The 15,825-nt window shown below is 43.1% G+C and overlaps 1 protein-coding gene across 1 annotated transcript in view; it reads left to right on the forward strand.

The window, feature by feature from the left end:
- Window positions 1-15,825, forward strand: part of LOC106572221 (semaphorin-3F-like) — a 105,962-nt gene that overhangs the window by 74,863 nt on the left and 15,274 nt on the right. Inside the window, exons 3-12 of the mRNA XM_014146212.3 lie at window positions 2,909-3,069; window positions 3,437-3,499; window positions 3,647-3,766; window positions 6,017-6,110; window positions 6,222-6,341; window positions 6,694-6,839; window positions 7,208-7,322; window positions 7,508-7,577; window positions 9,095-9,239; window positions 9,667-9,889. Of these exons, the coding sequence (XP_014001687.1) occupies window positions 2,909-3,069; window positions 3,437-3,499; window positions 3,647-3,766; window positions 6,017-6,110; window positions 6,222-6,341; window positions 6,694-6,839; window positions 7,208-7,322; window positions 7,508-7,577; window positions 9,095-9,239; window positions 9,667-9,889 (1,257 nt within the window). The remainder of the gene's footprint in view (window positions 1-2,908; window positions 3,070-3,436; window positions 3,500-3,646; window positions 3,767-6,016; window positions 6,111-6,221; window positions 6,342-6,693; window positions 6,840-7,207; window positions 7,323-7,507; window positions 7,578-9,094; window positions 9,240-9,666; window positions 9,890-15,825) is intronic.

The following is a 15,825-nucleotide window of genomic DNA, read 5'->3' on the forward strand; positions in this document are numbered from 1 at the left end:
AGGAAAACAAGAAGACGTTGGTAAATGTATTAAAAGTAAAAACGGAAAGGTTTGGCATTTGGCCAAGTAGCAACAAACAGTACAACAGCACAGAGACAAACTCACTAAAAGTGGCAGTAATAAAGCCTCTCTTGAAAAAGCCAAACCTTGACCCGGAAAATGTAAAAAACTATCGGTCGATATTGAATCTCCATTTCCTCTCCAAAAATTTGAAGAAGCTTTAGGCAACTTACTGCCTTCCTGAAGACAAATAATGTATATGAAATGCTTTAGTCTGGTTTTATACCCCATCATAGCACTGAGACTGCACTAGTGAAGGCGGTAAATTACCTTTTAATGGCATCAGACCAAGGCTCTGCATCTGTCCTCGTGCTCCTAGAACTTAGTGCTGCTTTTGACACCATTGATCACCACATTCTTTTGGAGAGATTAGAAACCCTAATTGGTCTACACGAACAAGTTCTTGCCTGGTTTAGATCTTATCTGTTGGAAAGATAACAGTTTGTCTCTGTGGATATTTTGTCCTCTGACAAATCAATTGTAAGTTTTGGCATTCCTCAAGGTTCTGTTTTAGGACCACTATTGTATTCACTATATATTCTACCTTTTGGTGATGTCATTCCGAAACACAATGTCAACTTTCACTGCTATGCGTACAACACACAGCTTTACATTTCAATGAAACATGGTGAAGCACCAAAATTGCCTACCCTGGAAGCCTGTGTTTCAGAAATAAGGAAATGGATTCGGACAAAACAGAGATGCTAGTTCTAGGTCCCAAGAAACAAAGAGATCTGCTGTTGGATCTGACAATTAATCTTGATGTTTGTACAGTCGTCTCAAATAAAACTTTGACGAACATGTCAAGAATATTTCAAGGACAGCTTTTGATGCAGAAAAGCTAATCCTTGCTTTTGTCTAATCCTTGGTCCCGTGTGGCTCAGTTGGTAGAGCATGGTGTTTGCAATGCTAGGGTTGTGGGTTCAATTCCCATGGGGGACCAGTACGGGGGGGGGAAAAAAATTAAAAAGAATGTATGCATTCACTTCTGTAAGTCGATCTGTATAAGAGTGTCTGCTAAATGACTAAAAATGTAAATGTCACTTTTAGAGTAGACTACTGCCCTTGCTGTCTCTGCCTGGCCGGCTCCCTTCTCTCCACTGAGATTCTCTGCCTCTGACCCTATTACGGGGGCTGAGTCACTGGCTTACTAGTGCTCTTCCATGCCGTTCCTAGGAGGGGTGTGTCACTTGAGTGGGTTGAGTCACAGACGTGATCTTCTTGTCCAGTTTTGCGCTCGTGTGGTGGAGGAGATCTTCATGGGCTATACTCAGCCTTGTCTCAGGGTAGTAAGTTGGTGGTCTGTTGACATCCCTCTGGTAGTGTAGGGGCTGTGCTTTGGCAAAGTGGGTGGGGTTATATCCTGCCTGGTTGGCCCTGTCCAGGGGTATCGTCGGACGGGGTCACAGTGTCCCCCGACCCACCCCTGTCTCAGTCTCCAGTATCTATGCTGCAATAGTTTATGTATCGGAGGGCTAGGGTCAGTCTGTTATATCTTGTGTAATTCTCCTGTCTTATCTGATGTCCCCTGTGAATTGAAGTATGCTCCCTCTAATTCTCTCTCCCTCCCTTCCCAGAGGACCTGAGCCCTATGATCATGCCTCGGGACTACCTGGCCTGATGACTCCTGGCTGTCCCCAGTCCACCTGGTCACTCCAGTATCAACTGTTCTGCCTGCAACTAGGGAACCCTGACCTGTTTACCGGACTTGCTACCTTGTCCCGGACCTGCTGTTTTCGAGTCTCTCTACTGCACCTGCTGTCTCGACCTCTGAATACTCGGCTATGAAAAGCCAACTGACAATTACTCCTGAGGTACTGACCTGGTGCACCCTCTACAACCACTGTGATTATTATTTCACCATGCTGGTCATCTATGAACATCTTGAAGAACAATCTGGCCTTAAATGGCCATGTACTTTTATAATCTCCACCCGGCACAGCCAGAAGAGGACTGACCACCCCTCAGAGCCTGGTTCCTCTCTAGGTTTCTTCCTAGGTTCCTGCCATTCTAGGGAGTTTTTCCTAGCCACCGTGCATCTACATCTGCATTGCTTGCTGTTTGGGGTTTTAGGCTGGATTTCTTTATAGCACTTTGCGACATCTGCTGATGTAAAAAAGGCTTTATAACCCGATCGACTATCTCTGGAGAGACCTGAAAATAGCTGTGCAGCAGCACTCCCTATCCAACCTGACAGAGCTTGAGAGGATCTGCAGTGAAGAATGGGAGAAACTCCCCAAATACAGGTGTGCCAAGCTTGTAGCGTCATACCAAAGAAGATCCGATGCTGTAATCGCTGCCAAAGGTGCTTTAACAAAGTACTGAGTAAAGGGTCTGAATAATTATGTAAATTAGATATCAGGTTTTTTTCTTTATAAATTAGCAAAAATGTCTAAAAACGTGGTTTTGCTTTGTCATTATGGGGTATTGTGTGTAGATTGATGAGGGGAAAAAACGATTTAATATATTTTTGAATAAGGCTGTAACGTAACAAAATGTGGAAAAGTAAAGGGGTCTGAATACTTTCTGAAGGCACTGTATGCTGCTGTTTTATTGCGTGTGCAATTATGTCCGAGGTGTTTGTTGTTTGCAGTAACTTCTTTATTGTTGTAATATCCCAAGTGGACGTGGCAATTTCACCATGAAGGATTCCAGCTTTCGTGCTTCTCAAGCCAAGTCCCAGGTATATCCTGTCCCCAAATGTATTCTGATCCAAATTAATGACGCCTGTCTTTGTTTCTCTCTCTTTCTCTCTCCTCTCTGTCTGTCTGTTTGTCTGTCTCTCTCTGCCTACCTGTGTGTGTGTGTGTGTGTGTGTGTGTGTGTGTGTGTGTGTGTGTGTGTCCAGAGCTGATAGAGACGCGGACGGCGCGGCCTTTCTCCTTCTCCTTCAACACCAGTGACTACCGCATCCTGCACATGGACCAAGACCAGGGCCGTCTCTACCTAGGCTGCCGGGAGTACCTGGTGACTCTGGACATGCACAACATCAACAAGGAGCCCCTCATAGTAAGAGCAAACACTATGATGACTCCTATGATAAAATTCCATAGAGACAGATACATATATTACCTGATAAGATTTCTCTGACGAAGATGGCCGCCCTGGAGTCAAGTTGCCAGCATCCATTCTGGTGTTTTATTACATTTTATGATATATTCAGCCACTGTAGCCATCTGTACGCCTATGAGTGCAAATAAAAGTCACACTTGACGTCCACAGGTATAATGCTTTTATTTTATTATGATCTATTATAAGCATGTATGAGCCTTTATGATGTCCTTTTTTAAGGCTTAGAATATGTAATGTCTATACAAAGAAAATCATACAATGCACCTGATCTGAAGTGTTGCATTTTCTACCCTTCTTCCTTCAGATTCACTGGCCGGCCACTACCCAGAGGAAAGGAGAGTGTAGAATGACTGGAAAGGGTGGGCAGGTTAGTGTCCTTTATGTCTTGACCATTAGCTTTAATGTATAAAAAGAGCTACACAAATACTGTTGTTGTTGTTATTGTAGTACAGTAAATATGCACAGTATGTCAAGTGTATTGATTGTAACTCTGTTCCCTCTCTGTCCTAATCAGGGGGAGTGTGCAAACTTTGTGCGTCTGATCGAACCCTGGAATCGCACACACCTGTACACCTGTGGCACAGGGGCCTACAAGCCCATCTGCACCTTCATCAACAGAGGATGGAGAGCAGAGGTACGGACACAAACAAACATGCACATGCACACACAAACATTCCAGATCTGGGTTCAAATGCGTGTATTTGAGTATTTGTTATTTAAGATACTTTTTTGTGTGTATTTGAGTATTTTTTAATACACAACATAAAACAATTACTTTTATTTTAGTATTTGAATGGTTATTTGTAAAAACCACAGTCTACCAAATTGTATTTTAAACACTTTTCAAATATCTTTTCCCCAAACATATTTCAAATACCCTGCTCCAAAAGTTGAGCTAAAAGGCAGGACACTTCCTACAGGATTGAACTCTTTACAGTGTTATGTTGGCATGTAACCAGTTCAAAGGCAGCCATACTGGACAATGCATTGTCAGTACATATGAGGAACTCTTGGATCACTAGAAGATCTCAACCAAAATCAACACCGTGGTCACCGCTAATGCAAATAATATGGTTGTTGCCTTTGCTAATTTTGAAGACGACATCCGAAGAAGAAGAAGATGAAAGATGCTTTTCTGACACAATACAGCTCACTATTAAAAATGACTTTAAATCTGCAGATAACCACAACGGAGTCATTTCCAAAGCCTCCAACATTGTCTCCCACTACCACAAATCAACATTTGCACAGGATAGTAAAATATAGTAAAAAGAACTCGGATCTTGCGGGGGTCCAGATAAACTGTGTTAGGCCAGTGATTAATGTGGTTAACTTCTTTTAAATAGTGTCCAGTCAAAACTCTGTTTTCACACCTGATTGTGCTTATAATAACACGTTTCACTGGGCTCTGTAGGCTATGGGCTCTCCGACCCTGCCCGAGGGGTCCTAGGCCTATAGGCTATGCTTAGAGTTATTTGGCCACTTTAGTTGTGATACAACCCTCATCAAAACATATAGGCATATTGGGTAGGCTGCGTGTGACTATGATTAGAAAAAGTCCCCAAAAAATGCATTGCCTTAGACAGCACACGGTGAGCATCATTCACGAGTGATAATATGGGCCATTATCACGCACCTGTCGGAACAGGGGCAGGGGAATAAAATACATGTCATTGAATAGCGAATGCAAGAGGCTTTTCCAGCGGTTAATTTACATGCCAGCCAGGTAGGCTACTCCAGTTGTAAAGAGAAGCAATGTGCTTAATATTGGGCCTTGTAACGGTCGTCGTATGTAGTGGACCAAGGCGCAGCGGGTTGAGTGCTCATTTGAACTTTTATTGAACACTTAAATAACAAAACAAGAAAACGAACGGATGCACAGTATTGCAGGGTAAAACACAGCAGTGCAAAAACAACTTCCCACAAAGGACAGGTGAAAAAAGGGCTACCTAAGTATGACTCCCAATCAGCAACAACGATGTACAGCTGTTCCTGATTGAGAGCCATACCAGGCCAACACAAAGAAATACACAACATAGACAGAGCATAGAAATACAAAACATAGAACATAACCAAAAACCCCGGAATACTCTAAACAAACACCCCTTTACATAAACACATATCCCAACAAACCCCGAACCACATAAAACAAACACCCCCCTGCCACGTCCTGACCAAACTACAATAACAAATAATAACCCCTTTACTGGTCAGGACGTGACAGGCCTAGCCTATAGAAAGCTGATGTGACCTGCTCTTTTTAAAAGAGGCCATTAAATCTCTGTTTTCTTGCATAGAATAGCCTATAGAAATGTTGTGCAACATAGGCTTATGGGAACACTCATTTCATTCTATGCATCAACCAGCTATGAGGAGCTGGCTCTCGCTGCACACCAGGTGATCCTATTCCACTCAAACTCTGAATGCCAAGGCTCTCATGAAGTGATTGATTTGTTTTTCTATTGCATTTGCATTGATGTCAGTGTGATTAGAGAGACAATGGAGCCAGTCCATTAGCAAGTTTGGTAGGCTACTATTGACCATCCGTGGCATCAGAGTGCAGTTTTGGAGAAGCCCAGTTACCATGACTCAATGGTCACGTGGAAATCGACTGCGGTCATGAAATTAAATTACTATGTACATTCACAACTATTTTGTTTTCCAAATACGTCCAACGATATGTATTTTTAAGTAATTGTAAATACATGCCAACACTTTCCAAATGGTATTTTGAAATGCATTCCAATATTCAACTATTTGTTTTTTCAAATATTATCTAAATATTCGTTTTGAAATTTATTAAAAAGTAATTGAAGTACCTAAACTAGTATCTGAACCCAGGTCTGAAACATACCTACATCCATGTATTGTCCTCTCTGTGCAGGAGTACCTGTTCAGGCTGGTCCCTGGCTATGTGGACTCAGGGAAAGGGAAATGTTCCTACGACCCGCGGCAAGAGAATGCTGTGGCCCTTATCAGTGAGACCTCTTCTTGTCTGTTCATTATAACAGTTCCCCCCACAGTTCTCACTTACAATACCAATAGCCATCATTATCATCCATCTTCCTCTTTTGTTCCCTCTTTGTTAGATGGGAATCTGTATGCAGGGGTCCACGTTGACTTCATGGGCACGGACCCGGCCATCTTCAGAACCCTGGGGGACAGACCTGCCGTCAGGACTGAGCAATATGACTCTCGCTGGCTGAATGGTAAGCTTGCTCCTGACCCACAGGTGACACTTTGAGCAACTCATGACTATTTTGCCCTGAGAAAAAGTCGGCCACAACTCTCTCTCTCTCTTTCATTTGTCACTTGCACAAATACAGCGAAATGCTTACCTTGCAAGCCCTTCCCAAAAGTGCAGTACCAAATTACAATCTGCTGGGATAATGGAGTAGTTGAGGTAGATACTGTATGTACATGTAGGCAGGGATTAGGAGAAGGTGACTGGTAACAGGATAAATAATAATAATCTCTCTCTCTCTCTCTCTCTCTCTGTCGCTCTCATTCTCTATTACCCTCTTTTCTCAAATTGACTAGTCTCTCTGTCTCCATCTCCAGAGCCTGTGTTTGTGAAGATCCAGCAGATTCCTGACAGCTCGGAGAGGAACGATGATAAGCTCTACTTCTTCTTTCGGGAGAAGAGCCTGGATTCGGCTGGGGGGGGCAGCCCCAGTGTCCTGGCCAGGGTGGGCCGAGTATGCCTGGTGAGAGACCCTCGTATATCCCCTCCTGACCTCACAAACACACATACACACACACCACAGGAGGCTGCTGAAGGGGAGGACGGCTCATAATAATGGCTGGAATGGAGTGAATGGAATGGTTGATTTCCACATGGAAATCATGTGTTTGATGTGTTTGATACCATTCCATTTATTCTGCTCCAGCCAATACTATGAGCCCGTCTCCCCCAAGTTATAGGGTAATACCTCAGTTTCAAATAATTTTCTCCCATTTCGTTCCTACTAAACGCACATCCATTGGACACTAGAAAGCCAAGTGGTTGTGGTGATGATATTGAATGATCTACCATTTTATGTAAATTCCCCCTAACTTTGTTTCACCTTCCCAGAATGATGATGGGGGTCAGAGGTCACTGGTCAACAAGTGGACGACCTTCCTGAAGGCTCGGCTGGTGTGCTCAGTGATAGGCAGTGATGGTGTGGAGACCTATTTCGATGAGCTGAGTGAGACTGCTTTTCATTCCTGCGGCATTGACATACTGTACAGTAGGCTGCAATTCAATCAGTTGCAGATAAAGCAAAATGTTCAGAATGTTTACGCTTTGATTGAATTGGAGGCTTAGTCTTATTTTGACACTTGTTTATAGAAAAGGTACTGTTAACACCTTTGTCAACTTGCTTCCCATCAGAGGATGTCTTCATTCAGCCAACACAAGACGAACGCAATCCTGTCGTGTACGCTGTCTTTTCCACTGCGGGGTAATATATCACTTGAATCATTCCAAAATGTTTTTTTACACAACCATACATTCTATGTCCTTTGTTAGTGTCGGGCTAAAACAAAAGCCTGCCCACCCAGTAGTTCTCCACAAATGAAGTTATAGAACCTTGGGGTAGTTCAGTAGCGGTGTGTGGGTAAAATAACTGGGGAAGCCAAGCCAGGGGGAAAAAGCCATATTGCATGTGTTGTGATAATTGTGTTGTTTGCCCTACAACCTGTTAGTTTATATTCCTTAATACATTTAACCACACCTTTGTTTTATCACAAAACCGGAGAGCAACATCTGTCCTGTGAAGTCCACAAAGCATATTGCATGTAACAAACAGTTCAAGCAAGTTAATGTTTCCGCCATTTTCAGACTACTGAACAACTATTGATTTAGAACCATAGAGAGTTACTGCAAGTCTCAAAGAAAACAGGAGCTGCCTCCACTATTCCAGCACCATATCAATTTAAATATTTCATCATCATCAAATCACCTCTGCTTAGTCTAATACAGTTACAACTAAAATAAACCAAAAACAGTTTAGGGAAAGGGAAAGGGGGATACCTAGTCAGTTGTATAACTGAATGCATTCAACTGAAATGTGCCTTCCGCATTTAACCCAACCCCTCTGAATCAGTCCAATTAACGTAAGCTAAATATGATGTGGCTGTCCATGGAACTGATTTCTGTGTGTGTGTGTGTGTGTGTGTGTGTGTGTGTGTGTGTGTGTGTGTGTGTGTGTGTGTGTGTGTGTGTGTGTGTGTGTGTGTGTGTGTGTGTGTGCGTGCGTGCGTGCGTGCGTGCTGCGTGCGTGCGTGCGTGAAAGTAGGAAAAACTTGACTCACCCTACTTGTAGAGAAACGCCAATGCCATCCTCCTCTCTTCCATGTTGCTGAAACGGTCTATGACTCTGTCATACAGTACACACTTTTAGTTTTTGTTGTCCTAGGCTACCTGGCTAAAATGCATGCTCTCTAGCCTAACTTCCTTTCATGGGCAATGATGAGCCAGCTAGTTAAAATTAGCCTACTAGCCTACATTTAGCTTCATATTGAACTTCCATCCTCTCAGGCCAGGGGCACAATTTATGAATTTAGGGTTGAATCAGAATCGCTGTTATAATCATTGGCTAGTATGGATAATTAAATAAAACCACAAGTCCCTTGACACTCTTCCCTTGACACTTTTTTCTGGTGCACCATGACCATTCTCAGTTGAGCTCACTCAGTTTAACTCAACGCTGATTGGCTATTATTTTGTATTTTTTTAAATGTACCAAGGGAGGCCAAATGCTCGTTGGCTTCTTTTGCATTCAATGCTATGGACGGCAACAATGTCATACTCTTTTTGACCAGACATCATCAGATAGATGGGCTACACATACAGAGACAGAGGGGCGCTGTTTCGCTTGCTCAGAAGCCTTTCTTCCCTTGGCATCCATGAATACACACCACTAGGATAGTCTATTTTTATGACTCTCTTCCACCACCTTTCCACCTCTTTCCTCAGGTCTGTGTTTAAGGGCTCAGCCGTGTGTGTGTACTCTATGTCCGACATTCGCAATGTCTTCAATGGCCCCTTCTCACACAAGCATGGACACAACTACCAGTGGACCCCCTACACTGGAAAGATCCCCTACCCTCGCCCTGGAACGGTACGTACACTCAGGACCAAATGCCTCCAGGAATGTCGAAAATGAATGATGGTTCATTTGACTAGTAGACAGTAGCCTAATAAACAAACACATTATGGATAGCTTTGAAGTTGCTATTGATCATAGAGTCAAATCTAGATCAACAAACAATCAAAATAAACAATGTGTCAAACTGTCAGTGTCTTGTAGTGGTCAAAATCACATAATTCCCATGATCCAACACACAAGAACATGTTGAGCTACATGACGGCCGTATTGATTGATGTACACCGTAGCAAAACGTTGTGCAATGGAAAATGAAACATGCAGTTCTGATTGGCCAAGTCCAGATACAGTAGTTCTTCTCTGTTTCAGACGGTTTTCTTCTTTTTGGTGCCACTGAACATGACCTAGTTCAACCAGAGCTCTCTGTCCTCTTCGTCTACAGTGTCCAGGAGGAACATTCACCCCGGGCCTCCGCTCCACCAAGGAGTTTTCGGATGAGGCAGTGAACTTTGTGAGGGCGCACCCCCTCATGTACCACCCTGTCTACACCATACACAAGCGCCCCCTGGTGGTCCGAACAGGGGTGGACTACCGATTCACCTCCATCGTGGTGGACCTGGTGGATGCTGTGGACGGGAGGTATGAGGTGCTCTTTCTGGGCACAGGTGAGTCATGCTATCTAGGTTCTTCCTCCTTTTTTTCTGAGGGGGAACATCAGGGGCTGTATGTATCTCAAGAGTTTGAGCGCTGATTTAGGATCAGTTTTGCCTTTTTAGATCACAATGAATAAGATTACATGGACAGTGGGGATCTGATCCTAGATCAGCATTTCTAATCTGAGATGCTTGATACATATGGCCCCAGATTCAGTCAAATCCTAAATTGAGGTGTGTGTACAGCTGGAACTGGGTAAATAATGCCTTGATCATAGAAATAATTTGATCATGATCAAATCATGCTCATGTACCTCAAGTTAGCTCTCAGTGAATAGTTTCCTTTCAACACTGTATTAGGGGTGTGACATTTAAAAGTTGAAACAAATTTTGGGGGATCACGTGACCCTTGAACAAGATAGCTGTATGAACTGAGAGCTACGCACAAGTAATTTCAAACTCTTAATCTTACCTCCACTTCAAGTTAAACCCCATTAGCTTTAGTCAAAAAAGCCAATGGATGGCTACAAAAAGCAACATTACATGTGACATTTTTAGCTGGACTCGAGCAATAGCCGCGGAAAAAGCCTCCAAGAAACAGCTAGCCTCAGAAAAAGCTAGAGCCAGGAGCAAGAGGACCCGTCCCTTCCCGAGGCCCAACTGCTAACCTCGTCCTCTGTCAAAGACATCCTTTCTGAGCTGAGATACCAATTTACAGAACTCAACATCAAATTAGATGGCATTAACTCTCAGCTCAGTGCGATATGGGGAAAGGTGATAACCCTGGAAAACGCTTTGCCTGACATCGACAACAAGATAACCATCAACGTGGGGCGCCTGGATGAGAAAGAGGGACGAATCCAATCCATGGAAAACTCACTGGCAGATGCCATCAAAACAACAGCATCTGCTAAAAATAGAATCGAGCATCTGGAAGAGAAAACAGAGGACCTGGAAAATAGGGGGCGAAGGAATAACTGGGTTCTATTAAACCTGGCCCTGAGTGGCTCCACCAGTCCACCGACAGGCCCATAGAACTCGAGTGCACTCACCTAGTACTGAGGCCCCCACCAGCAGACAGACAACCACTGCGCCAAATCACCATACGTTTCCTGAGATTCACCGACAAGGAACGAGGCCTACAGGGGGCAAAAATCAACACCATTACAGTGGGAAACGCCAAACTCACTTTACACCAGGACCTGTCAGCTGGAATACGCCAAAAGCGCCGAGAGTTTGACGAGGTGAAGAAACACTTCATTGACCGAGGCATCTTCAGGGGATTCAAATACCCAAACGATCTCAGGATTCTTCACCAAGGAGCCCTGCGACACTTCAAAACTCCTGAAGAGGTAAAACATTTTTTAAGGACAATCCTGCCAATTGAGAAATGGACCAATGACTAAAAGCGATTACCGATATTACTAATGGAGGTAAGACAACATATAGCCGCCATCCAAAGACCCACCCGCCCCGCTAAATGTCGTTATAGCCGTCTATTTGTAATTTATTGTCACGCCCTGACCATAGAGAGCCCTTGGTTCTCTATGGTATAATAGGTCAGGGCGTGACTGGGGGTGTTCTATGTTGTTTATTTCTATGTTGGTGTGCTTGGTATGGTTCCCAATCAGAGGCAGCTGTTTAGCGTTGTCTCTGATTGGGGATCATATTTATGCAGCCATTTCCCCACTGTGTTTTGTGGGATCTTGTTTTTGTGTAGGTGCCTATTTGCACTTCACTGTCTTCACGTTCGTTTGATCATTTATTGTTTTTGTATTTTGCTGAAGTTTCACATTATAATAAAGATGTGGAACGCTACTCACGCTGCGCCTTGGTCCAATCATTATGACGATCGTGACATTTATTTTCATCTAGCTGAGAGAGGGATAAGCCCTATAGCCTAACTAACATTTTAGCCTACTTTTATTTCCCCTTTTATGTCAAGTGAGAAAATTAACAATTTACCGCCTGTTATCTTGTCTGTAGAACATATACGCTAATTGGCAGACAAAGTGATCAGATATTGTAAATTTATATTATGCCTATAGCCTACTTTTTTAATTTGTATTTATAATTTTCACATAGGCCTTCACCATTGATAGCCTATCAATTACGACACATCTACAGACCTAACGAGAGGCTCAGTGTGTCAATGTTATGCCTATGGTTATGACCGCCTTATCCTGTTGATATTTAATTTTACTAATAACAAACAACTTATCCTATAGATCCCTCTTAGGGATTTGGTCCCTCATTTCTGTTTTATGTAGTCCAAACGATTTGGCCTATGTCCTTTGGGGGATGAATTTGTAGGATGGGCTATTGATTTTATTTACTTCATTTCCCCCTCTCTTTTTTACTATGGTATGGACTACGTTGTCACTTAATGCGAGGCGGAGAGGATGAGCTATTTTCTTCTCTCTTGGGAGACGTTGTGCATTGCGAACTGTTCCCATTTTTCGGAACACAGAATTGTGACTGAGCGTGGGTTTAACAGATCCAACAGGATATGTTTAGTTGTTTGGGAACTCGGCTGGGGTGTTCAGAGATTGTTATTTTATGTACACCGTTTCTTTTTCTTTTATGTGATCGCAGCTGTAACTATTATCCACCTATACCCAGAGATGACTTGCACTAGAGTTCGATTACTGTTCGATGACGTTGACTCGTATCTTAACCTCTATGGGCTAGGTGGGACGCAAGCATCCCACCCGTGGTGCACTCCATCAACAGCAGGTGCATTTCAAGAGCGGCAAATTGGAATCCAAATAAATGTCAAAATTCTAATTTTTCAAACATACAACTATTTTACACCCTTTGAAAGATAAACATCTCCTTAATCTAACCACGTTTTACGATTTCAAAAAGGTTTTACGGCGAAAGCATAAATTTAGAGTATGTTAGGACAGTACATTTACAAGAGTTGTGTGTAATGTTTTGTCAATTCAAAGACAGGGTCACCAAAACCATAAAACCAGCTAAAATGATGCACTAACCTTTTACAATCTCCATCAGATGACACTGCTAGGACATTATGTTAGACAATGCATGCATTTTTAGTTCTATCAAGTTCATATTTATATCCAAAAACAGCGTTTTACTATGGCATTGATGTTGAGGAAATCGTTTCCCTCCAATAACCGGCAGTCAAGTCAGTACCACAAATTAAATAATTAAAATTAGAAAACATTGGTAAAATATTATATTGTCATTTAAAGAATTATAGATTTACATCTCTTGAACGCAATCAACTTGCCAGATTTAAAAATAACCTTACTGGGAAATCACACTTTGCAATAATCTGAGCACTGCGCCCAGAAAAATACGCGTTGCGATACAGACTAGACGTCATGTTGGGGAGATCTAAAATCGAAAATACTATGTAAATAATCCATTACCTTTGATTCTCTTCATCAGATGTCACTTCCAGGTATCACAGGTCCATAACGAATGTAGTTTTGTTCAAAAAAGCTCATCATTTATGTTCAAAAATCTCCGTCTTGTTAGCACATGATCTAAGCCAGCCGGACTTCTCGTCATGAACGAGGGGAAAAAATATATTTACGTTCGTTCAAACATGTCAAACGTTGTATAGCATAAATCATTAGGGCCTTTTTTTAACCAGAACATGAATAATATTCAAGGTGGACGAATGCATTCTCTTTTATACCGTATTGGAACGAGGGTACCCAACATGAACTCGCGCGCCAGGTGTCTAATGGGCCATCATCGTTCCATGGCTCTTGTTCGGTCAGATCTCCCTCCAGAAGACTCAAAACACTTTGTAAAGGCTGGTGACATCTAGTGGAAGCAATAGGAAGTGCCAAAATATTCCTCAGCCCCTGTGTTTTTCAATGGCATAGGTTTAAAGGTAATACAACACATCAGGTATCCACTTCCTGTCAGAAAATGTCTCAGGGTTTTGCCTGCCAAATGAGTTCTGTTATACTCACAGACACCATTCAAACAGTTTTAGAAACTTTAGAGTGTTTTCTATCCATATATAATAAGTATATGCATATTCTAGTTACTGGGTAGGATTAGTAACCAGATTAAATCGGGTACATTTTTTTTATCCAGCCGTGCAAATACTGCCCCCTAGCCCTAACAGGTTAAATCTACTGACATGGAACTGGCATGAGTTAGGTCATGCAATAAGACGGAAAAAGATACTAAACTCAGCAAAAAAAGAAACGTCCTCTCACTGTCAACTGCGTTTATTTTCAGCAAACTTAACATGTGTAAGTATTTGTATGAACATATTAAGATTCAACAACTGAGACATAAACTGAACAAGTTCCACAGACATGTGACTAACAGAAATTTAATAATGTGTCCCTGAACAAAGGGGGTGTCAAAATCAAAAGTAACAGTCAGTATCTGGTGTGTCCACCATCTGCATTAAGTACTGCAGTGCATCTCCTCCTCATGGACTGCACCAGATTTGCCAGTTCTTGCTGTGAGATGTTACGCCACTCTTCCACCAAGGCACCTGCAAGTTCCCGGACATTTCTGGGGGGAATGGCCCTAGCCCTCAGCCTCCGATCCAACAGGTCCCAGACGTGCTCAATGGGATTGAGACCCGGGCTCTTCGCTGGTCATGGCAGAACACTGCTATTCCTGTCTTGCAGGAAATCACGCACAGAACGAGCAGTATGGCTGCTGGCATTGTCATGCTGGAGGGTGATGTCGGAATGAGCCTGCTGGAAGGGTACCACATGAGGGAGGAGGATGTCTTCCCTGTAACGCACAGCATTGAGATTGCCTGCAATGACAACAAGCTCAGTCCGTTGATGCTGTGACACACCGCCCAAGACCATGACCGACCCTCCACCTCCAAATCGATCCCGCTCCAGAGAACAGGCCTCAGTGTAACGCTCATTCCTTCGACGATAAACTCAAATCCGACCATCACCCCTGGTGAGACAAAACGGTGACTCGTCAGTGGAGAGCACTTTTTGCCAGTCCTGTCTGGTCCAGCGACGGTGGGTTTGTGCCCATAGGTGCCCATTGTTGCCGGTGATGTCTGTTGAGGACCTGCCTTACAACAGGCCTACAAGCCCTCAGTCCAGCCTCTCTCAGCCTATTGCGGACAGTCTGAGCACTGATGGAGGGATTGTGCGTTCCTGGTGTAACTCGGGCAGTTGTTGTTGCCATCCTGTACCTACCCGCAGGTGTGATGTTCGGATGTACCAATCCTGTGCAGGTGTTGTTACACGTGGCCTGCCACTGCGAGGACGATCAGCTATCCATCCTGTCTCCCTGCAGCGCTGTCTTAGGCGTCTCACAGTACGGACATTGCAATTTATTACCCTGGCCACATCTGCCGTCCTCATGCCTCCTTGCAGCATGCCTATGGCACATTCATGCAGATGAGCAGGGAACCTGGGCATCTTTCTTTTGGTGTTTTTCAGAGTCAGTAGAAAGGCCTCTTTAGTGTCCTAAGTTTTCATAACTGTGACCGTAATTGCCTACCGTCTGTAAGCTGTTAGTGTCTTAACGACCGTTCCACAGGTGCATGTTCATTAATTGTTTATGGTTCATTGAACAAGCATGGGAAACAGTGTTTAAACCCTTGACAATTAACCTCTCTAGGGTAGGTGGCACCAAATCGTCCCACCTACGTAACAGCCAGTGTAATCCCGTGGCGCGTTATTCAAAAACCAAAAAAATGCAAAAACTTCAATTTTTCAAACATATGACTATTTTACACCATTTTAAAGACAAGACTCTCGTTAATCTAACCACACTGTCCGATTTCAAAAAGGCTTTACAACGAAAGCAAAACATTAGATTATGTCAGCAGAGTACCCAGCCAGAAATAATCAGACACCCATTTTTCAAGCTAGCATATAATGTCACATAAACCCAAACCACAGCTAAATGCAGCACTAACCTTTGATGATCTTCATCAGATGACAACCCTAGGACATTATGTTATACAATAC

This window comes from Salmo salar, chromosome 15 (genome assembly GCF_965601325.2).
Source record: "Salmo salar chromosome 15, fSalSal1, whole genome shotgun sequence".
Classification (NCBI taxonomy): Eukaryota; Metazoa; Chordata; class Actinopteri; order Salmoniformes; family Salmonidae; genus Salmo; species Salmo salar.